Source organism: Bombus vosnesenskii, unplaced genomic scaffold (assembly GCF_011952255.1).
Source record: "Bombus vosnesenskii isolate JDL3184/JDL3185 unplaced genomic scaffold, Bvos_JDL3184-5_v1.1 scf7180000013316, whole genome shotgun sequence".
NCBI classification, from domain to species: domain Eukaryota; kingdom Metazoa; phylum Arthropoda; class Insecta; order Hymenoptera; family Apidae; genus Bombus; species Bombus vosnesenskii.
In genome coordinates, this window is record NW_022882962.1 from 5,328,498 (window position 1) to 5,352,389 (window position 23,892).

At 46.4% G+C, this 23,892-nt stretch overlaps 1 protein-coding gene across 3 annotated transcripts in view; it reads left to right on the forward strand.

Moving 5' to 3' along the window:
* LOC117235525 (histone-lysine N-methyltransferase MECOM-like) overlaps window positions 1–23,892 on the forward strand; it is a 56,017-nt gene that overhangs the window by 27,050 nt on the left and 5,075 nt on the right. For 2 of the 3 annotated variants that reach the window (XM_033497646.1, XM_033497648.1), the window contains exons 1-6: window positions 1,632–2,048; window positions 5,363–5,746; window positions 6,090–6,286; window positions 17,856–17,987; window positions 19,258–19,384; window positions 23,770–23,869. In XM_033497646.1, coding sequence (XP_033353537.1) covers window positions 2,000–2,048; window positions 5,363–5,746; window positions 6,090–6,286; window positions 17,856–17,987; window positions 19,258–19,384; window positions 23,770–23,869 — 989 coding nt within the window. In that variant the 5' untranslated portion in view covers window positions 1,632–1,999. Of the gene's footprint in view, window positions 1–1,631; window positions 2,049–5,362; window positions 5,747–6,089; window positions 6,287–17,855; window positions 17,988–19,257; window positions 19,385–23,769; window positions 23,870–23,892 lie in introns of those variants that run through there. The other variant, XM_033497647.1, reaches the window with a different exon arrangement.

Here is a 23,892-nt window from a genome sequence, read left to right on the forward strand (position 1 = left end):
TTTTATAGACGTACTGCAAATTACGTGTTTGATTAGCTTTTGCGTTCGTGGTCGCGTTTATCACGGACCAGTATATGTAAAGGGCGTGAAAATTCACGAACAAGACTCGAAGGTAGGCGAAGAAGGTGATATCTATGTCGTAGGATAGCGGGAGGGGAGCGGGACATTTTTATGCCGGTGTAAATCAAGGCTCCCGGCCAAATATTGCGCGGACGACGTTCGCGTTGAATGAGCGAAGGGTTCCGGCATAGCCAGCCATAAAGAATGATATAACTGCACGCGACACATGTCTTCCTGCCTGTGGAACGCACTCATATCGCCTCCGCGACTTTCCTTCTCCGCCAATTTTCGCGGGAAATGAAGATTTGTTTCGACATCTTTTTGCACCGCCATTCGTTCTTGCAACCGTTTCCCTGGCGCTCGGCGGATTTAAATCGTTGCAATTTGAACGCCGCTCGCTGATGGAACGACACGAAAGAATAACTGACATCGGACTTTTTACACAGCCGAAACGTCGGACGACGTGAAACGGAGTAACGGAATTTCCTTTCACAAGCTTGGCTTCTAGACGTCTATAACGAAGGTGCAACGGCCTTCAAGTAGATTCAGTTACACGTTTCCGTTAAGCAGAAAAGTTATTCAAAGGCTACGAACGAAAGAGTGAGGGAAAAAACGGGAGTGACGTTTTTCGAAATTCTACTACTTCGATTGATTTCAAAGTCAATCTGTCCGAGGTACAGACCGCAAACGTATTGTGAACGGTGGCTGTAAAAAAATTTAGACAACCCCGTGACAGCTACTTTCCGAAGAAAAAGGTGACCGGGCCTGTCCAATAAAGACTTCGATAGGTGTTCCACTGACCCTGACTCTGCGTGAGGTCCTCTCCAACTTGCACGCGTTTCGATGGAGGGGTTCGCGCGATGGAAAAAATTTCTTCGCACGCTGACATCTGACCCTTGGTCGCCGGCGAATCGAAGACTCAACTTTATTTCATATACCCTACATCGTATCGAAAATCGTCGAATGAAATTTCAAGAGAAAAACGACCAAACATCTTCTTCAACGTGGTAAAGTACGTTCTACGATGCTTCGTCTTGGTCGAGCTATTATTATAAAAAAGTTGTACAATTCCATTTGATTTAAATAAGATCGTCGAAAAGAAAGGAAAGATATGGTTATCGTACGTCGAATAGATCGATCGATAGAAATCGTATCCTGTAAGAAACTATGAATCGTGCGAAGAAAAATCAGTCGGTGTTTAATGTTCGGGGCAGCAACGTGTCTCTTTCGTTATCAGAGTCACGTTTTCCGATTCTTCCCCACCCCCTTCCAGAGGCGGCGGTCTTTCGGACTCAGTCAGGCAGCCGCAGCTTGTTCCTCTACCAGCGTATACGTTAGCTTCGTCTCTCGTTCTCGCTCTCCAGCTCGCTCTCCTGCTCCCTCTCTCGAGGGATGCTGTGGCGAATTGGTGGGGATCTGAATGCGATAGGGGTTGCTCCGCCCGTGAGCCAACCAGAGGTCTCGATGGAAGCGGATCCGCCACACCCCATGGATCGTCTCTGGCCTCCCTTGGGAACCCTCGTTGTGCCATCCTCTTCTGAACAGATTTCGAATCCTCTAGTCTGCCAAGAGCCAGCTGACGCGGAGCAGCGCTCTTCTCGTCATCCGTTTCTTATTTCGATCGTGTTTTCTCCGGGCAGCGCACGCCTTCCGATATCGTACATCTTCCACGTCGAGCTACCCCCTGCGAACATCTCAGCCCCCCGCCGCCCAAGCCAAGCGCCTACATTTACTTTGCCTTTTATCGCAGCACGATCATGCCTATCGATCGATCGATCATGAACGCTACTACTGGCCAAGAAATTCGTCCGATTCCTTTGCTATTTGGATTGTGTTAATGATTTTGTGTCATCGTGAGACTTTCTGGTGATAGCATGTGTGACAGACAGTGATTTTACGTTATACGACTGACCGGGATCGGGCTGTTCGATCGACACCTATGAACGGTCTCGATTTGTCTCGACCCACGGTCGACTCCAAGATGAACGGTAAGTTTTATATACAATTGTTGTAAAGGAGTTGATAAGAGAATCGGAGTAACGATGAATCGTACACTCGTCGTAGGTGTGTCGAGTAATTTAAAAGCCTGCAATAGAAACGAGCAAAGGTGAAGTGTGCCGATAAAACGAGACTGTTTATGCGATGTATACGGCAAATTTTTAAATACCGTCAAATTTATATTCAGCGTGCGCTATTTTTATCGTGTATTCGGACGATTAGATAGATTTAATCTAACGATCATTGATTTGCCTCTTCCAATCACAGTCGATGATATCGCGATCTGCAAAATATTATTCTCCGGTCCTTTTTTAGTTTCTGTCGGTTATGTATTCGGTTTTTTGAATTTATTGTATTCAAACTACCGAGCAAACACGTTATATCTGTGAGTACCGACACGAGGAAATTCAACCGCAGCCCGTCCGGAAGCTGGTCTGCAGAGATTCGTTCTTGTATCTAATTTGGTTTGCATCTACTGGTAATCCGCGACGACTTTGATACTCTTTTCACCAAAATATTCTTCACATAGGATTCGGATATACGTTGTTCTAACCATTCTTGTCATATTGTATTAACCTTGATCGCATGTTCAACGCAAAAGAGGCCGTGATTAGATGATGATCGCGGAAATTCTTTTCGTTTTCGCTTACGATATACGCTAATAGGTACGCGTCCGTTTTCCATCAGGATCTTCGTATCGCCAGGACATCCTGTGTGGTCAGAGCAATGCGGTTTACGCGCGTGTGAATATAGTCTACGATGCAATCGCTCTTCCGACACCCCGTTGCTTGCCTGCCAATTTGCTTAATTATCTTTTCCGGGATTCGTCGACGAATATCTCCGGCCGTCTACTGGTTTCTTATTTTTCAGCGCACAACGCGTTCGCACCCAAGTCTAGCTGACCCAGTAAGTCGTTTCACGTTCAGTTTGTCCTTTGTACGTGTAACGCAATATTTGGCGATGATTTAAACGCGTCGTTCGTCGGTTACCATAATTCGTCAAACTTGTTTCTTTTTCTATCAGTATGTAATTCGAATCTATGCACGGAAATAACTTTAAATTACATATTGAACCTTTCGTTTAAAATTAATGGTATAAAATGTACCGTGTATGCGATGGGTACACAAATTTTCTCAAGCATAAGTACCTTATTAACGCTTTAATTGGGTTAACTACGAAAAAAAAAAAAGAAAAAAGAAAAAGAGGAGGAGAAAAAAAGCTGGAGTCACGTCGATCTTCCCACGAACAATTTTCGATTCTCTGAGTCGCGGCAAAGCGGCACTTTACTCTAATCGAGTTTGAAGCCTCTCGAGCCGCTATCATCGTGGATAACATCGCGTATGGTTTAAGTACTCGTGGTTCTGTCAAGGGAGAAAGTGCTCGAGCACTCGTGTCCCGTAGGAGTCAAAGACCCCTGTGACGTCGAGAGTTTTCCAAATATTGTTGTTGTATCGTATCGACTAGTCGCGCGAGAGGTCTTCGAGCCCCCTGCGCGTCCCTCCTAAGTCGCGCACAGAGTTCTTCTTTACGATCTTCCGCGGAAGCCGAGCTAAAATCCACGCGATCATGTTTGTTTCATCGATCAGGCCGGATTTCGGTTTATCGACTTCGTAGCGTCACCGCGCGATCATCCCTTCCAGCTTCCAAAGGCGTATCTTTACGATTATTTCACCTCGATCCGGGAGTAAGCACGATCGAGAAAGACGTTACGGTTCTCTTCGGTGGCCGTTCGAATCGAGACACACGGTTCTTAGGAACAACGCGTGCGCGTCTCGATATCTCCGTATTAACGTTCGGCTGCGAATTTCGTGTCGATCGACCCACCACGCGGGATCACCGTTTTCTTTTACGACTGGCTCGCGTTAACGTGACTCGCGGGATCCTTAATCCGATGTTGACTTTCTCGATTAGAATGGAATCGAAGCTGCCATCGTAAAACGAATGCTTTTAACGTTTTATTCTATAAACACCATGGCGCTCCGTTTTGATCGAAGAAAGTTTCGATTGTCGCAACTGTAGTCCCAAAATGGTTATCGCGAATGTAGTTAAGAGATAAATTTTGGTAGAACGTGGATCATAAAAGATCGACGCCACAGACGAGGAAACGTGCCAAGGTGTGAGTTCCTCTCGAATGCACCTGCGAGTTTGTCGGCAATTTGCTTAGCCGTGGATTCACGGGGCTTACAACGTTTGCAGAGGACTCTCGATCGTCGCAGGTCCCTCCGCGTCACTCTTAGGAGCGCACACGGTTTATAGTTTGTTTTTAGATAGCCGATAGAACGCCGGAGATATCGTTCGATTCGAAGATAAGTTTGGCATTAGAATGACCCGTCGTATTCGGTCCGGAGTTATACAAATAAATCCAGATTCGGAGGATGGTTCTTCGCGATAGCGCGAGCCAAAAGAAAGCGAAAGCTGTGAGTAAGGTCTTACAAAAGAGATAAAACGAAGATAGTGGAGTACACGTCGAATTTCTGCGAGCTACGTGCTCCAAAAGCTACGTGTCGCGATTCTATGGTCGCACGTTCGGTTTTTGCGACGCATCACTTTGTCGCATCACGAGACTGTTTCACGGCGCATTAAAAGAGCCGGGTAAGGGGAACAATAAAGTTCTCGGTTTATCGCGTCAAACATCCTTGGCTCGGGTGTCGCATTGTACACTCGTAGCTCTGTGACTGAGAAAACGACCGACGCGACGGACCGAGGAGATAGCGTTGTTCGATCGCCACTTGTCCTTGTGTACCTAGGATCTCGACCAGTCGCTAAGGGGACAGATAAATTTGCTGTTTCTCAGGAACCAGCATACCTCCTTTGCTTTCTCTCCTCCGTGTTTCTCTCTCCGGTGATTCCAGAGTTTCTGATATAATTTTACGAATTTCGCTCCTCGTCGTTGGCCTTGTCTTCGCTAAACGTGACCTTTACAACGCAGGATCGGCGACGAGGCTACTTTATTCCAGAGTACCGATTTTTCTGCAAATTAAGGACCATCACCGACATCGTTACGTTTTAAGAACACGTTCTTCCTTATTTCTCTGATCTTGTACCAAGAGTTTCTTCGAGCAAATCTTCGCGTACAAACTGAATTTCAATACTTCGATATAAAGTTATTCTGAAACGAATGCATCTTATTTCGCGAATATGGGTGTTCTGACTTTTCGCTCGAACGACGATCGACGACTGATCGACTTTTACGCTTTCGATCTTGCTCGAGAACGCTAAGATATTTCTCGGTCGTCGATAACACGAAGCAACGTGTTATTAAAACGCGCATGCGTTTTATCAAGTTACGTTGGCGTTGTTTCAGGAAGCAGTGACGAAGGCGAGTCGATGTCAGGCACGCCGGCCGGTGGAGGTACGGGGGGAACCGGCGAAAATCAAGAAATGGAGGAAAACGGTTCGATTCGTGGCGGCAGCAACTCTGCCAGTAATCTGGTATACAGAGATCTGAAGGCTCTTCACGCGACCAGTGTCCACGACGTGTCTCAGGATTATAATCCGCAATCGAGGCCGGCTTATCAATGTGGCTATTCGCCCGCCATGGACAAACAACATCAGAATTACGAAAAGGAACAGCACAGACCACCTTCATCCAGGGACGAGGAGAAATCTTCGTGGGAATACGGCGAGAAGGCTGACAGGAAGGAGTATTTGAGATCACGAGACGCCGTCTACAGGAACGAAGCGTATCGTGAGTGAATAAATTCCATTTTTTCCCCCTTTATTTCCTTCGTCTTTCTTCTTAAACTACCGCTCGAATCGTCGTGAATGGCGCAAGCTAATTGCGTAAATTAGAATACTAGGTCAGCCGCGCGGGTCGCTTAATGTTACGAATTACGGTGTAAATTATCGGGAGACGTGGTGGTTAATTGTCCGGATTAGAATAGTAGGTTACACAATAACGATCTACCGTACCATGGGCGGCTTATCGAGAGGATTTAATCTGTCAAATTGCGACATAATTATCGCGAAACGCAGCTTCTACCTTCTTACCTTCGTTTACCACGTTGAAGATTTCAATTCGGCTTTTGCAGAGGACGCGACCAAACAGGAACAAAAGGAGCAATCTAACCGCGAGTGGGTATCACCGGTACCGGAAGTGGAGGTGGGAGGTTCGGCACCGGGTGGCCCTCAGGTTCGAGCGCGGAAGGACATTCCACGGGGTGCGAGATTCGGCCCTTTTCTTGGAAAATGGGCGAGCGAGCCTTTCAACCCCCGTTACGCGTGGGAGGTGAGTTGTATTTCTTACGATACACGAGCGTGCTTATCGCTTCGTCCTCGTTCGATGGGATTTGAAGGCGGAGCGTAGGTAAACGTAGCGAGCGAATCGATGCTCGATCGAACAACGATAGCCAGCGTTCTCTAGATAAATTCAGAAAATTCTCGATAACTCTTTGCTATTGCGGTAAATGATCGCAACTCGTTCGATCGACGCGTTTTGTACATTCGAACTATAATCAAGGATATTAACCGGAATTTCGAATATAGTTGTTTGTACTATATCTGGAAAGAGATACATTGAGAATTTTCCGCGAATCTAGGCATTCGTACGCGATATCATCTCGCAGGGGTTCTGGTGAATCCGTTTGAAAGATGATCGATCTGTTTATGGCTCGGGATCCGGTAGAGGACTACTTTGCTCGAAACCAGTGTCAGTGGGTTCGCTATCCTCCTGCTATAATCCCCGGTATTATCCGGCAGATGCGGAAGACAGAAAAACCAAGAAAAGAGAAAGATAGGGGAGAAAAGGGAGAGAGGATAGACGGAATCGTCTCTTCGGTTGGAAAGTAGACACCTGGTCGACTCGTACGCCGAAGGTGTCATCCATGTTGACAGATCTGTCAATTGACTCGCCTCGGACAGTTCTCTTTCCATTGCTTTCTATTCCTTCTGGTTCTGCCCTAAAATTCTTTCGATACTCGTCCGGAGCTCGAACGTCTCTGTTGGTTCTTAAGTCGACCGTAAAATCGGCGCACAAAGTCAAACTCGAAGAAGTAGTCTGTGAAATCGTTGCTACAAGTCCAGGATCTTTCATCCGTGTGATTCGCGAAATACACGTATTTTTCTAGCCAACGTAGGTTCGTTCGTCTCCGAGTTATATTCGCGATGATTTAAAATCTTCTGTCTGCAGCCTCGCGGAAAAACTTGATCCATTTCGAAACGAGATTACGGCGCGGAGAGAATCGGAAACTGGCCGTGTACCGGTCCAGAGGGTGTGATAGATATGATAGCGGCAACGTTATGTTACGTTAGCGCATGTCGCACTGACAAAATGTAAATGGCGCCATCCATCTAACTGCCGACAAAAAGGCAACCGGGGCCAACTGTCGGACCGGCGATTACAGGATCGATTAAAGCCAAACTACCCCTTCGTTTCGTCGGGCCGATCTATCAACCCCACGCGCGTAAACGTGCGAGCGCACGAACGGAGAAAACATCGCGACACAGAGGTCTGGCTTCGAGTTCTCACAGAATTTCGAATGTCCCTTTAAATCGGGGACGAGAGTCGAGGGAAGATCGATCGGGATGAATTTCGGATATTTTTACTCGTTTGTGAAATAGTATTACTCGAGGATCCGAATGTTTGTGAAATAACTGACAATACGATTTATACACCAGTTACGGTGGTGTAGTAACGAACCAATCGAACGGTTAACAGACCGCGCGATCCTTTTCTGAAATTGGAGAAATCTACGAGGGATCCCTTTCCATCGATTCGCACGCTATCCCCTAATCCTAATCCTTTTCTCACATTCTCGGGGAAAGGCGTTTCCAAAATGAAAGGGGGAGATAGGGAAGATGGAAACTGGATTACCGATAAACCACTATCAATATGAGTCGGTATATCATTTCGAATATTAATCATGCATTGAGCCAATAACGTCACAAGAGTGTTGAATAGAACGGAAAGGAAAGAGGTAAACAACAAGGAGCGAAAGCATCTCGCTGTAATGTCGGAAGAAAAGAGGCAAAAAATAGCCGAAACCGAAATTTTTCCTCAAATTTTGTGAACACTTATTCGCCGCGTACACACCTGAAGCAGAACGAAGGAAAGAAGGTCGTGGTATCGAGGGGTGTTGTTCGAGGTATCGCTGGTACCCCACCTGCCATACTGGCCGGGTCTCGTTTTTCGGATACTCGTGGAGGGGTACGAAATGAAAAACCAAAGGAAACCAGAAGGGGATCCTCTTTTCCGGTTGCGTTTTGCTCGGTGACGCGTGATCCGCAGAACAGCCGACTCGCGGCGTGCCATAGCGGCGACTAAACCAATCTTAGGCTTAGCTCGTTCGGCCGTGAGACCCTCGTGTCGAGGGTACAGCTCCAATTTACCGAATGATCTCGAGAATCCGTCTTAAATGATCAATCTCGTCGCGTTTATAGCATTACTCGTTATTCCTGTTTCGAATCTAGTCTCTGGAAGATACGACGTCGTTAATTATGCGCTTAGGGGATGTTCCTATGTTTCATATTCTTTTGAATACGATTGTATTTTGCATCGAACAGGGTGTTTTATATTAATCCTGATTTTTGACATTTCTGTTTGTAACACATCCATTTCCATATGGGACACGAGGGTTGGATCCACCCCCGTTGGCGCGTCTGCTCTCCTTCTCGCGTCGTTCGCTCATCGACATATTGAAAGCATCGTCAATTTTTCCACGTGATCGCTGACGACCCCTCTCGTCGTCCTCGAGTACGAGCCGCCGGCTGGTTTTTTCAAGCGGCCACGGGGGAGAGTAGAAAAAAGAACGGAAGATGGGTTGTTTTTCATATTGAAGCAGGCACACGCGCCTCGTTGATCGTACGGGCCACTTTTTCGACAAATCGGCTGGAAAGCTGCGCCATTAGCGACGTATGTCGCTGACAAATCATATAAATGGCGACTCTCGACGAAACGTGTCCTCGCGCGAACCGCACCAACCACCCCGATGTCCAGTAATGAGACAAATTGTGACGCGTCGCAAAGAGAGAAACAGAGAATCCGTGCTGGGCGATCCCGTACCGTTTCCCCGTTGTGGCGCGCCTCTATCGAGCTCGAACGGTTTTCAAAACGTTACTTAATCGCCGTCAACGAGCGAACAACGCACCCTTCTCGAATTCGATCGAGACGATCTTCATTGAAATAACAATGTCCTCGCAATGGAGCGAGGGTATTCCTTCTACGCCTACCACTTACGAGTGACGAAAACGATGTAGAGGATCGAGAGAACCATCGAGGGGTCTATGTAGGTGGTGCCGACGGATCTTATTGTGGATATTATTAAATTCTCGCTCTATCTGGAAGCACGTATTCTAAACAATCTACGTATCCGTCGTACCTACCGATCGTACAATGCACGCCACCGGTGCCCATTATTCGTGGACATTGTCCAGGTGAACTGGTCTTTAGGGCGTTGCTGGAGGTCAAGCCCCGGAAGCGATTCGACAATGAGCCACATTATGCTCACCCTCCATTCCCTTCCTTCTCTCCACCTTCTCTTCTTCTCGATTCAGCCTCCTTCGGATTCAGCTTCTTATTAAGCTGGCCGGCGCGAAGCGCGCGATTCGCAACGCGACGGCAGTTTCTTCCTCTCTCCTCTTCTCTTCTCAAATCTTCTCTTCTCTTCCTCTTCGCATTCCACATGCCGTGCATATTCTTCGTCGCCATAATACGAAGGGAATGGTGCTTCAAGGCAACGCAGTGACCTTCGCTTTCTCAAGGCGTAGGGTTACGCGGTTGGTGATTTTCGTCATTTGAATTTGTAATCGGAGAAAGAAACGGTGCGAGAGAAAAGTTCCGCGGTGGACAAAATCGGCAGGAAACAAGTGACAATCAGTGACGCGGGGAATATCTGGCATTGTGAAGCCTGTCAGACGGTCAGACGTGTCCCAGCTAAAGGATCCCCATTGATAGCCATCTATGCGAATCTACCGGTCAACGGGGTGATTCGGTCTTATAACGCGAACTTTTGCACCCCTTGCATGGGGCTAGCGCGCGTTTCTCAAGAAGCTCGATCGAAAGTAGAACGTACCTTTTGAAGTAACTCGAATCGTTTGATCGTTGTAATAATAAATAATACGGGATGCAATAAGACCTTACGTAGGGGCAAATAAGTCTAGAAATAGGCATGAAAATATTTAACTGTGCATGCACCGTGGTATCGTATACGTTATCCTGTGTGAAGCCAAGAATGCACAGGCCACCGGCTAACTAACCCTTTTCTCGTGGATCGGGTTTTTGATTGACAGGTTTGCCCAGGCTTGTTTGCGGCTGCACCTTCTCCTATTATGTTAATAAAGCTATGATACAGCTTCGCGCGACCTGAATAGTTAACGTGTATATTTTGACAATTAAATTTACATCCAACGAGTTTTACTCTCGCCCCATGATCCAGTCGTTCGAGTAAACGCTCGCCTGGTTATAGCAAAAAGTTACGGTGGTAGAAAGTACTAAATTTGAAAATATCGTTCGCCCAAATGTCTAGTTTAACGTGGTTGTTAAAATTCCTTGTCCAATGAAACATAATTCTTCATCTTTGTCTAGATGAGATGCTACGTACACGTGTCTCGGCAGGCCAATAAATTTCCTCCCGGTAAAGGCGTTTGTATACTTTGGCCGAAACGAGCACGCGTCGCGCGAGATTCGACTGTAAGGCTTTAACTGGCCTTTCTTTCTGTCAAACCAGCTGTAAACCGGCCTTCTCTCTCGCTTTACCATCGCAGCCCTCCGCTTCTCGTTTCTCTAGGGTGGCAACGGAGGGTGATAAATCTCGTCCGCTCGTTACCCCACTATCTGTCGATAATAGACATAACAGACACGTGTTGCCCGGTCGTCAGGCTGACCCGGCTATCCGGTACAATGGAGACGCGTCGTCGGAATCATCGTCTTCAAAGGATCGCTCCTTGCACGCTGGTTTTCTCGTCCCTCGACCGGCCACCCTTCGAACCACTACGATTTACTACGCTCATTTCTGGACCAAAGGCTAAAAATCTAAAAAGGATCCCTCGATCTTGCGACACACCGAGAGTTTATTAAATTTTCTTTGAAATTCGTTCCTTGTTCGAATCGTTCTCAGTTCAATTTCGTGAATCGTCGAGATAGTTCGTGCCAGTGCAATATCACGAATCGAAAACGTTCTCGAGATACAAACGACAGTTAAAATTTTACGACTTGATAACTAACTCGTTGCCTTCCTGGTTTCTCGTTGTCACCACGTCCTGCTTCGCTCTTCCCCTCGACGTTTCCTCTCTTTCTCTCTCTCTCTCTCTCTCTCCGTCTCTCTCTAGCTCCGGATCTCTTTCTCGGAACAGTGTTTCTACCGTTTGGGTAGTTTCATGGGGTTGATGGTGCTACAGACGCCGGATAAGGTCTCCGCGTGTGTAGGAAGCCGTTCCTCGTTTTCGTCGCGTGAACTTAATTGAACTTGTTCGCCAACTCATAACGAGAAGTCATGCAAGTGCCCTCCTAGTTATAATTTACAGGAAACAATCGACGCCTTTGATGTGCCGCCAATTGTCTGGAATCTGCGAAACTGTTACTCTTTAGGGGTGACCCGGAGCAAAATGAAAACACCTTCTTGAGATTACGTTTATCCAAAGAACGTTTACCGAATCTTTTTACCCCGCGAGTTCGAAATTCGTGTTGTCCATGAAAATGTTTTCGAGGGCGAGCAGAATGCAAAATGGCAGTTTGAATCGCGTTGGATTTTTCGAAATTAGTTTCGGCAAAAATATCGTTGGATATTACCTCCCTGCAAATCGAAATCGGTAATTTTATTCTCCAATGCAACGAAATTTTTAGCTTCATCCATTAAAAAAGTACCGCGTAACGAATCTATCGTTAAACAGCTCGGTATTATTTGCAATATTCATCGACGCACACCAGTCGCTGCATTGAAAATGTAAACTCAATATCGTAACCATGAATCGACGAGCGATCAATGGCAATTATTGTTTTCCAGTGGCTTGAAAAAAAGGGAAATCGTGTTTCATGGCGACGCGACGCTTTGATCCGCCTGGTCGAATGTTTGATCAGTTCGATGATTTTCAGTCGCCGCGATGGAATTACAAGCCACGATATTGAAACGAACTGATCGTCGCCGAAAGCGAAAATCATCGAACCATCGTACCTGCCGATATTTCCTTCCATCGCGTAATCAGAGATTCGTTCGCGACGATTTAATTCATTGGATTATTGGAATTCGCTGGAAAATTCAAGCTTATCCATAGAACGGTTTCGCACATAGGTCTACTTAGTCCGAGATTGGCAGAATTTGGTACGCGAACGGTTGACAGATTGTGCATACGAGCGCGCAGGCCCCGTCACAATGACCGAACTAATCTGGTCCGGTCCGGGAAGGTAGCCTAAGTTCAATATACACAGGAATACACTGCAGCCTGGAGGCGTTTCATGTATGCCTTCCACCATTGGCTTGCATTAATCACGACGCCGTTGGCAGGCCCGAGCTACACGAGTTCCGGCGTCAACTTAATTGTCCCGCCTGTTTCGCCAGGGATTCATTAATTGGGATGCACTTACATCGACGAACGGCCTACCTCTCTCCAACAACGAGATGTTATGTTGCTCGTTAAATAAAACAGCCTTCTATCGCGCTTGTTCGATGGAAAGGAAAAATATACGGGTAATTTGAAGTGGAAACTCTGACTTTGTCCTTTGAACGTCCGAAACGAAACGGTCAGGAAACGGGCCACGTCGTTAATTTTCGAAACACCAAAGATCATTCGTCAAACGAGGAAACTTCGTTATCTTTCCTTTGGCGGAATTTCTCGAGGAAATACGAGTCGAACGATTTTGGCAAATTTTCTGGCAGGCTAGTCTCTCTAATGATCGATCATATAAGGGGCTGGCAGTGACGCGACTCGGATATAATTTATACCGCTAGATACGCGAAGGGTAGCTTCCCTTAGAAACACGATGGAATACAGAGAGAAAGAGGTTCGGAGTCGGTTCCGTGAACGCGCGTCGGGGGTGGCATCTGCTGCGCGTTAGACACGGGTCGAAGGGCACCGTTTGCTTCGTCATTACTTGCATTACTTTTCCGGCACGAGTCAAGTGGGTCAAGTACGGGAAAATATGTACCTAATCGGGGAGAAAAGTCTGTTCGATCGGCGAACAGCGCATGAATCAGGGAACCGACGTTCTGACATAAAAACCAGGCTTACCTTTTGTCGAGTCGTACTTACGAGTCGTTCTTTAGCGTATTCTGCGTTTAAATGGAAAACTCGATCGTCTTTGTCCGGAAGTGGACGCAGCCGTGCGATTAGACACCGATATCCTAGCGCTTGCGTAACGCGCGTTTTGATTTTACGATTCGCGCTCGTGTGCTTCGTCTCTTTATCGCACGTATGGTTCGTTATCAAAAACGTAATTAAAGTTGGTCCGTCGGTTTGATATCGGCTTCATTCGAATTTCATTCCGTTTGGGAATTCGACCGACCGTCGCGCGAGTTCTCCTCCAACGGCAGCTTCGATACAATAAATTGCTTCTGACAGTCGTGAAAAAAAGGACACGCCGTTGAAACACTCGCGAGAGTTTCTGCAGAAAGTTTCTGCGTGGCAAACGGACGAATCCTCGAACGATCGACAGAAATTAATCGCAGACCAATTAAGGGCGGCAGGAGACTTTGGCAGTCGGCTCGAGTCGTCTACGATCTCCTCGCAGGGGCGAGCTTTAAACTAAGAGGAAATTAAGCAAAGATGTCGCCATGGCTAATGCCGCATTTGGCTGGGGGATTGCGCTGACGCTATACGACGCCTGAAATCGTAAACAGTCCTGTTATTTAGGGGATGATAATTGACCGTTTCAGTCTCCCTGGCGCGCGACGCCCAACGAATTTCTCGAAACTCTGGGAAATTCACCGCTGTGCCGGGGCACACGATGTTTACGAGTCTCTCTTTCGCCCCGGTGTCGACGAGCGGAGGGATGAAAATGGAATTCGATATGCCATTGTTGCGTCACAGGACGATAATGACGGTTCACTGTCGCTGTTGTAATCTACGTGTCGCCCGTGACTCTGATCAACTCGGAAGGATCCGAGGATTCTTGTCATCGACCATTGTCAACTTGTATTTGTGGAATTAGGCGAAGAGTCGTGTGGTGGAAAAATTTCGGTAATATTATACGAGGAAAAGCTCGAATGGAAACGTTGCGATGCCTTGAAGTTGCCGAATCAGGAAAGTTGCGAGGTCGATTTTTGAGGAGGGGGCGGACACGCTGTGTCGGCTAAAAGCATTTTTGCGTCGGCCATCGCGGTACTATCATATGCTATCGATCCACTTTATTCATAACTTTCGTCCCTCGTTACCACGTCGCACAGGTCTCTCTCTCTCTCTCCCTCTCTCTCTCTCTCTCTCATCCCCTTTCTCTGTGGCCGTTATAGTTGTACATTAAAATTACGCGAGGACAACATTTTTCATTTATTTTTACATTCTCGTCCGTTCAACCCGACTTATTTTTCCTTTCACGATTCAAATTAAATACCATCGAGCGTTACACGTTTAACGATATTTCCATCGAGCAACGTTTCACTCGAGCCGAAAGGACATCTTTTAAGAGCTTCGAAAAAGGATCGACGCGAGAAGCTCTGACCTGGGCGTACGGTATTTTAATTCATGAATGGACACGTTCCATGGACGATGTTCCCTACGAAACGCCACCAGATAGAAACGCCGGGTTGGACAGCAAAAGATCACGATCGTTCCTTCCCTCGTACGACGGCTGATCCTCGAGAAATGTGGAAAACGACGCGGAACCTCGCCGATTATGAGGGTCCATTGAGAGATGAAGATTCACGAAGATCTGGCGCGCTGTCTGACCTCGTCTCCTTTCTCGTGGGGTATTTTCGGTAAAATCCAGCCGACGTGGAAAGATCTTTCGTCGGTTCGGTTTTGTCGAAGGTGTGAGATTACAAAGGGAAAACGAAGAGATCGCATGTTTTGTACGACACGACTGTGTCCTGTGGGCCTCATGCCGGGCGAACGAGGAATCCCCTGACCGTGTGTTCCGCAGAACGACCGAAAGCCTGAGATACATCTTGTCGCCTCTTGTCGCTTATTCCGATTTCTCGTCCTTTTCTTTCAGCCGGTGCACAGCTTTCTTACCCGCGCGAACGAACAAATTAGGTTTCGAAGGATTTTCTTGGTGCATAGCTCGAATGGGTCGCTAACGGCTCGAAAATTTAAAGTAAGAAGCAAAGAAATATTCGCGGGCGCACTTTTATAGACATTTCCTTCGTCTATTATACTATTTTTCCACGTTTTCCCTTGCTGTGAAAGTCAACGCCGGTACGTTCAATTATCATCGTTGCCTTCTGCTCGTCGAACTGTGAATATCGCTCGGTGTTTTAGAGGATGCAGGTTCATAGAGAAAAATCAGCACGAACACCGGGAATGTAATTAAAATGGTCGCGTATTTCTGCCAATTTTAGCAATTTCGCGGCGACGCGCGGCGTGCCGCTAAAGAAGCTCAAGGAATCATGCAATTATAATTTATTCGCGTGTCGCCCGTCGACTCGCTCGCCCCTCCCCCCTCTCTCTCTCCTCCTTTCCTCTACTCCTGCTTTCCATTTAACTCGTACTCTCGTTTTTCCTTTGAGCCCAGTTTTCAGCGGCTTTACCGGTGTTCGTCGTTATTGTACAAAGATAATGCGCGGCTCGTAATTAATTCTTTCCGATTCGATAAAAGGAACAATATCTGCAGGCAGAGGTCGTGGAGAACGTCAAAATTTCGAGTATCCCTATTCGTCTTTCCCGGAATGGGTATTTCAGCTTTTAATTTCAAAGAGTTCCGATGTTAATGCGCGTTCCGGTTGCGACGGGAGAACTCTCGGAGCCGCAACCCCTCGTTTGCCGCTGCTTTCTGCGCCACGATTATGGGAATGAACGAGATCCACGGCTAGACAAATCTGTCCTTCGAATTGTTAGCACATGTCCGCGCTCGCCGACAAAGCGAATAGAAATCCTGCTGCGTGCTTTGCCGTCAGCTGAACGGTCACTTTCCGACAACCGCTCGAGTATGATACGAATCACTGCGAAAATAAAATTCAAATCGTGAATGATATTTTAATATTAAATTATCGTAATTATACCTAATCGAATTACGATTTCGTACGAAGAAACGTAAGTGGAAAAAACGAATTTATGAATGGACGCGATGATGTTGCAGTTCGTAGAAAAATTCTCGAGGACCTGAATATGAAGTGGGAATTCTAACAAGTTACTATTTTTCCCGGCAAAAATGCTCTTTGCTGCACGAGTAAGTAACAAGTTGGCGCATCATGGTGAAAGGTATTAGCCTGAGATCCTAATCTGTCGCGCTACACAACTAGAAGCCCTATTGTGATGGCTCGTTCGTGCCCATCTTCCAGAAACGCTCCTTACCAGGCCCGGTAGCTAAACTGGCCATTATGAGTGCCGAAAGAATCATTGCCATCTCGCTCTCCTTTCTTCGCTTTCCTGTCTGCCAAACTGTCCCACTTCTTATTTCAGCATTATAGGGTATTACTAGTCCTACCGTTCCTACCTGAGCTGTGTCCATCAATGATATCCGATGCAACCGACGCGTCCTACGTAATCATTGAAGTCGCCGAAACGGGAAATCGAGCGCGACACGTTGTCGCGAACATTATCATTTAGTTTTACGAATCCTAGACATTTATATGTCCGTCTTTGCATATCGAACACTCGATATCTTTTAATAACGTACTGATATTTTGAAAAGAATCGCCTTCTTAACGTTAATGTTCAAGCGTGACAGTTAAGAACGTGATGCAGACATACAGAATCGCCGAGACGTAAATAATTCCGGCAGGCTCATCCCATGTTTTCAGACTTTACACAAGCTACGGATCATTGTCCGTAAAAAACAACCCTTCAAGGCACGGTAACCGTAATTACTTACCTGTAAGGTAGACGCTTATCCACCTGCGAGATTCATTGATTTTTATGGGCACACCTAGTTTTATTCGTGACCGGCAGGTGGTAGGGTAAAACCGACCAACGGACGAACGTCTGTGACGAAACGCTCTTAGATACCTCTGATACGAAAGCATCGAGTACCTCCTTTACTTTTAAGGAAGAAGCTTTACATCGACGAACTCCTGTGACATTTTTCAGTAATAGACGAATCGTTATATTTGCGATCCATTATCCTTTTGTAAATATAAAAAGATATCTCGGAATTTATATAATAAGGGAAACTCTTTCACTTTTCACTTTTAACGTTAAACGAAACTAAAATTAAATCGCACGTTGATAGTGTTAAACGGTTCTTCTAGGAAGGCTACAGACAACGAAGTTCTCGACAGAAGTGTGAAATGTGTTTACAGCGTGAGTCGAGGGTGGGAATTGGTTGGGAAACGTATCGAAAGGCGAGCTGTCCAGGGGCGTATCAGGGTGAGACGCTTGGTCGGCCAAGCGTCTCGGAGCGAAGCGTGGTCGCGCGAGACAATTGAAAAAATCACTTGTCTCGCCCTAAAAGTAGGGAGAGTGGAGACCCTAGTGGATGCTGGAACGGCAAGTAACACTGGGTGATGAGAGGGCGATATCCGTGAGCGGTAGTCCGTTAAACGCAATGTCCCGGATCCAAAACATTGCGGTTCGCCTCCGGAAGTTGGCGTTCATACTGTTTTCAGCACGTGCACTGGCCGCATCGTGTTCCCAATAGATATTTATTGGTTCTTAACGATACTCGAATACGATTCTCGTAGTGTCAATACTGACGTCAGGTGCGATGGATGACGTTAAAACAAAAAAGAAAACGTTTCTGTAGTGGTACATTATGGGGAAATGATTTTTTTCAGGTTCGTACAGCTGGAAGTGGAGTCAGGGGATGGTTGGACGCATCCCACGAAACAAATAATTGGTTGAAGTATGTCCGAAGCACTAGCAGTCCGCACACCGTTAATATGCGACACGTGCTTATTGGTGGACAGGTAATAACCGTTAATTAAAAAAAGAAAAATTCGATACATTACAAACATAAAACGTAACGATTGCTCGTTCGGCTTTGCCAGCGGTTTATGTAATGATCGCAAATACCACTCACCACGAACGTTTCCATTTCCGTGCGAGCTTCGACAATTTGTTTTACAAGTCGATAGTAACTTCGCGCGTGGCGTTCGGTATTGACCACTAACGAATTCGATTTCGAACGCAACTGACACTGGATCGACAGTTGCAGTTAATAGGAAGGACTAATTACACGGTGTCAGACGCACTCGTAGTTAATTCTACGTGTGCTAGCGAAACTAATAAAAAAAAAACACGCGCCCACACTGCCATGTTTCCGTGACTCGCTAATGAGACGACGATGGAACGGAAACCGCGACCAAGTTTGTAGATTTACGTTTAGATTTGTAACTGCCAAATGCACTACTTCAAAATTTTAACTCTCTTGTTCTTCCGCACGCAACTACGCTAGTCGCCGAGTCGTTGTTTTCAACCATTAGGCCAGCGGTATTCTCGTCAAATAAATAGACGATATACCGTCATGTTCACCATAATCGTATTTATTTCGTGGAAGACAACACGTATCGAGTTTCAACGCAGCAGCGTTTTTACGCAGTGAACTATTCAGGAACTTCGAGGATGGTTCTATAAATTGGACAGAGACATTGGAGGTCGCGGTGTCAATTTGAGGTTGATCCTGACCTCCCGTCCTTTGCATTTTCTATCTATGTGAACCATGGCACATGGCGTTGGCTACGTTGTGGGCGCTCCCTAAGCTACGTGTATACAGGGTGTTTAGTTATTAAGTCACCCTACGGGGTCGTTTCGGTGACTTCCTATACGCCCTGTTTGCAATCGCTGTGGGAATGGGGGATGTGGCCCGCTCTATCAGAGCCCTACAGAATCGCCGTTGTAATGACTTTTCGGGGACCTTCTGACGATATCATAAAGATCCTTTCATTGCGTTCGACTGTTATGGACTCGCTGAAAAATTTGTACCGCTGAAAACTACGATATTAACGAATGGCGAGGGAATTAGAAATTATTGGAATTTCGATTTGCTGGTTCACTCGACGATTCGCTCTGCGATTTAACCGATCTTTATCCTTTGTAACACGATTCGTAATTGTCGAAGCATCATTTCGATATTGTCATTGAGCGGTACTCGAGATTGTTCGAAGAAGCTCGAGATAATTCGCGATGAAAGGCAACGAAAGAGGGTCGGAAGATTCAAGGAGGTGTCATTGTCCGCAGATGGTGTACGAAGCTGTGCGGGATATAGCGGCGGGTGAAGAGCTGCTTCTCGGTGTTCGAGAACCTCTTCAACTTCAGGATATGCTTGGTGAAAATACTACCGAGGACAGAAGCGATCGAGAGACCGGTGAGTATCAAACGCGCTGCGATCTTGTCGCAAGAAAGGACGCGTGCTATACCGTTTTCTCGTTGCGTTATTGTGGCTGTTACCGTTTTATTAGCCCACGAGACGGTTACTCGGTCGAACAAAAACCGGGCCCGTTAAAAAATTTGCTTTTCCATCGAAGGAGAGATCGATCGCGAGCCAGCGAGTGTTCACCAACTGACGTGATAACGGAAGCACGGGGCAAACGAACAGATAATCAAACCCATTAAAATATTCCCAATCGTCGAACATGCGGGGCAAGCTGCCTTTACGACTTTTCGGGCCGATACACATCGTGACTTGCGCGCACTTGTGCGGGATCGCGCGTAAAGGTCGGAATGACAGGAGGCAGGTGTCTTCGGAAAGCGGAATTACCGATCTGATGCGAGGGAGGACAGAGGGTAAATCGTGAATCGTTGATTGCACGAGCTGCTCGTCATGCACCCGTGATTCTGGCGTGATTCACCTGGTCGCCCGTTGCGTATTAACCCCTTTTTATCGTAATATGCGCTGATTATCGCGAGATAGACGTACTCGTGCCGCGTGTTACTTCGCCTCGAGTCGCTTTAAATTTCAATTTAAATCGTCGTTCACCCAACTGCGCCTCGATTCCTACGGAAAAAGTTGGAAATCCAATAGCGAAAGGGAAACTTTCGTTCTCCACGACCATTTGTCTTCAACTTTCATTAGGTGAAGCGCGAGAAATATATACGAGACATTTGCAAAGAGGGTTGCCACCTAGGTGCCTGACTGCTCGACAATTATCTGGTTGTAACTCCTGCACGATGGTCAGGATTCCGATGACTGCTAGGCAGAGATTAAAGGGGGCTATACGCGACACCCAGATGTCGCGGTAATTAAAAGCGGGATTATTATGAAAGTTGGAGGCGGCGCGGTGTCTACGGTTAATTCGCCGGCGATTTTTCCTCGTAATTTCACCGACTCGTAAACGTCTCCTCCGAGGACAGAAGACACGGAGCGCAGCCGACTCGTTCTTAATTAAATCGGTCTCACCCTCCAGCCAATTAAAATTTCGAAGATTTCAACCCACTTTCTATTCCACTTATAAATCGTCTACGAAGAAGGGGTGGCAGGTTTCTTCGGTTACCAACTCCGTTCTCGATTTCGAGTCAGCCTGACAACTCCCGGAGAGGTTCATTGTAACGTTTTCGACTGACGTTTATTCGCAATTATGCAAGTTTGATCAGAGAATCAAGGATTATCGAAAAATTCGTATCGCTAGAAATACTACTTCATTTTTTCTTCGATCGTTTCAACGATACGCCATCCCTACGCAAAATCATTCGTGTTCTTCGTGTTTTTTCTCCCCCTTAGGGATCGTAATAAGCTAAAAAAGACTACAGCCTATGAGACATGGAAAAATGTACAACAGAATCGCCGTTAATCCAGCGAAACCATTTTTACGAGAAATCCCTGGCAATCTGGTACGTTCAGCGAGAATAATGATGTCAAACAAACGGCGTACACCCCGTTGCAACCCTTGCAAGGGACATCTCTGCTCCGTCTCCCTTCAGCGGATCATTTCTTTTCACTGGTGCGGAGGGATGCTAAGGGAATCGCTTTAACGCGACTGCATGAGGGTGCGACTATGCATGGAACAGCATTAAAACAGCGATAAGATCTCTTTTATGCGTTTGAAACGTTTGGAAATCAGTTTTTACACGATTCTTCTGTACGATGAAAATACCGATATATCCTGGGAAGCTTTCCGGAAGCATATCCGGTTTTATTTGCGCTTGATTGTTCGCGCCGTCTCTGGCGATCAAAGTAGCTGGATATATTCGCGAACGAAACCGTTCTCGATAGGCAGTTACGCGAACTAATGCTTCGTCGAATGACGAGCGAGGACGTTTTACGTTGGCGAGACAGGCACGACTTTTTGCGACGATTCGGTAAACCACGCTTGCACGAAGCGCGTATCAGGGGGGCGTAGATGCAACGGGCTGCGGCAGTTAACGTGAGTTATGGTTTTGATTTTTCGCGGCGCTCAGTTTTTTCCTCTATTACCTAGTGGTGCTTACCCCGCCAGTTTTCGTTCCAACCATGAGACGCATCTCTTTTTTTCTCTGGATGGCTCCATTTAAGGTTGTAGATAATTTATGGCCTGGTATTGTCGATTAACGCGCGCATAACCTCGCCTCATGGTCGGTGAAGGAAAAAAAGAAGGGCACAGCTTAAAAAAAGGGGTATCCGCGCATAAAAGGGCACGCGACGCTGTTTTCGAGGGGGGTGCCACGCGCACGCGGAGGGCGGTGAAAATGGACGACAACCCTATCTGATTCATCGAACTAATGACACGTTCTGCTTGACATTTTACTCGCGTTGCGATACTCGTGCAACGCAGTGCTTGTGGAATTTGCGAATGTGAATTACGATTTCCCTGTTCGAAAATTTTGTTCCGTTAAACCTTCGTGGACAACGCACGCCGACGAATAACACATTAGCGATGACGAGCTGTTTGTTTTGCTTCGAAGTGTCCGTTATCCCGCTCGAACTCCTCGGGGCCATGTACTTGGTCCTGGTCCGTCACGATGCCACGGAAACATTGATTTCCGTTACTTTTTCCCATGTAACCGCCAACTGACACGGCTGCAGGGGGTATTACCAATGGATCCCACCTGTTGACTTTCAACGACGCGACGTTACATTCCGCCAGGTTTTTTCGTAACGTGCTCGATAGTGATGCATAATACCAAGATTGATCTACACGATACTCATTTTTTGGTGAAAATTTAATATATCTTGCCCCACGACGAATATATCAGAAACGTTTATAATCATCCGACGGCAACAGTCGGTTGAATTTGACGAAAAAATATTCCCAATGTTGTTATTTATGTTTTCAAATTTTTCCTTCCATGAAACCGTTGACATATTTTTTGTCTCTATCTACTGTCGATCTATGCGATGGTTTTTTGAAAGAGCAGTGCACGACCCTGTTAGCAGATCGCGAGGTCGACCGCATCCTTCATTGTTTAAATTCACGGCGTGCCGCTTCAAATTAGTCGTGGATAGAGGAACGATTAACGTTCTATGGGGGGTTGGCTGCGTGGCGAAGGGCGTAGTTGGTGGCGTAGGGACCGTGCCCGGTTCCCATGAAGGTCCGTTGGGGGCCATCGCTCGACCATATGGTTGGGACAAGTGTAGCGGCAGATTTAAATAACCGTTGGTGGACGGGTATCGTTTCGACTTTGCCATTCGTCCGGCTAATAGTCGATCAACGTACATCGATCGATCAACTATTTCCATATTTTTAATTCGTCTATGTCTAGCTTTGAAATGACGTTAATTACGATTAAATTACGATTTAAAATTGATCTCTATCTTATACTTTTACATTTAAAAGATAACGTATTTAGGCAAGTGAACCAAAAAGGCTAAGTTATTCAACCTATCGACAGATTACACTGCTTATATCGATTTAAAAAGTGTATTTTTTTACTTGCGGAGATTTTAGAAAGAATACGTTACTCTTGCCGTTGGATCGGTCTGAAATCTCCATCATTAAAAATTACACGCTGTCTCGTTCACGGACTCCTGATTTTACCTGCCGTTGCTCTTGTCAGTTGGGGGTGAACAGAGGCCGCAGGGGGCAAACGAGTCTCACCTGTGATTGGTTGGATTCCGACCTCGCTGTTACCAATGGGAAGCGGTCCCCGACACCCCGTTCGCGTTTTCAGTTGCAGAATAACATTCTACCAGCTAACTGGTGCATCATTGTATCCATTGTCTTCGTCGACTGCAGCATCGTGGCCGACTAACGATAGGAGAAGGTACTTGATAGTGATCGTGATGTGTTCTCTCGTGTTAACTTTCTTCTTCGCTCCTTTCACACTCGTCCATCGTATTTAGTTTTGCGTTTATTATTCAAACTTTTGAATGTTTAAAAAGAAATCGTCGTCGATTTTTCAAAATATTCATCGCGATTAAAAATAAAAGGCTGAAAGGGCGACGTTGTAATTGTAATTTTGAGAGTGCAGTGTTTCGACGTTTCTGTTGAAAAACGGAGGAACGCGACGTTCAGGAAAAAATTGTCGCGTCCATAGGATGCTCGTAGACAGACCGAGTTCTTCCACGGATAGATAAACCGATAGTGCCGGTTTGATTTAATAATTCAGGAACAATCCCGGCGTCCACTTGTCACGCCACTCTCTGCTGGCTCCCCGCGCGCTTCTCGATCACGTAATTCGCCCACACTAGGACGGGTCACGTATCATCGTTCTCGGGGTTGTAATTTATAGAGCCGCAGCCCGTCACAAAGTGGAACGGAATTATGACTTCCAGTCTATCTTCGTTTCTCTTTCTGCAGGGTCGTTTCATGTGTCTTTTCTTTTCTATGCTTGTAGCCTCGCAACACAGTGGGACCGTAGACGAAGATAAAGAAGACGAGGAGGAAGGGGAGACCAGATGCCCTGTCTGCGACAAACCGTTTCAAGATATTGAACTGTAAGTATCTTAAAAAGATATCA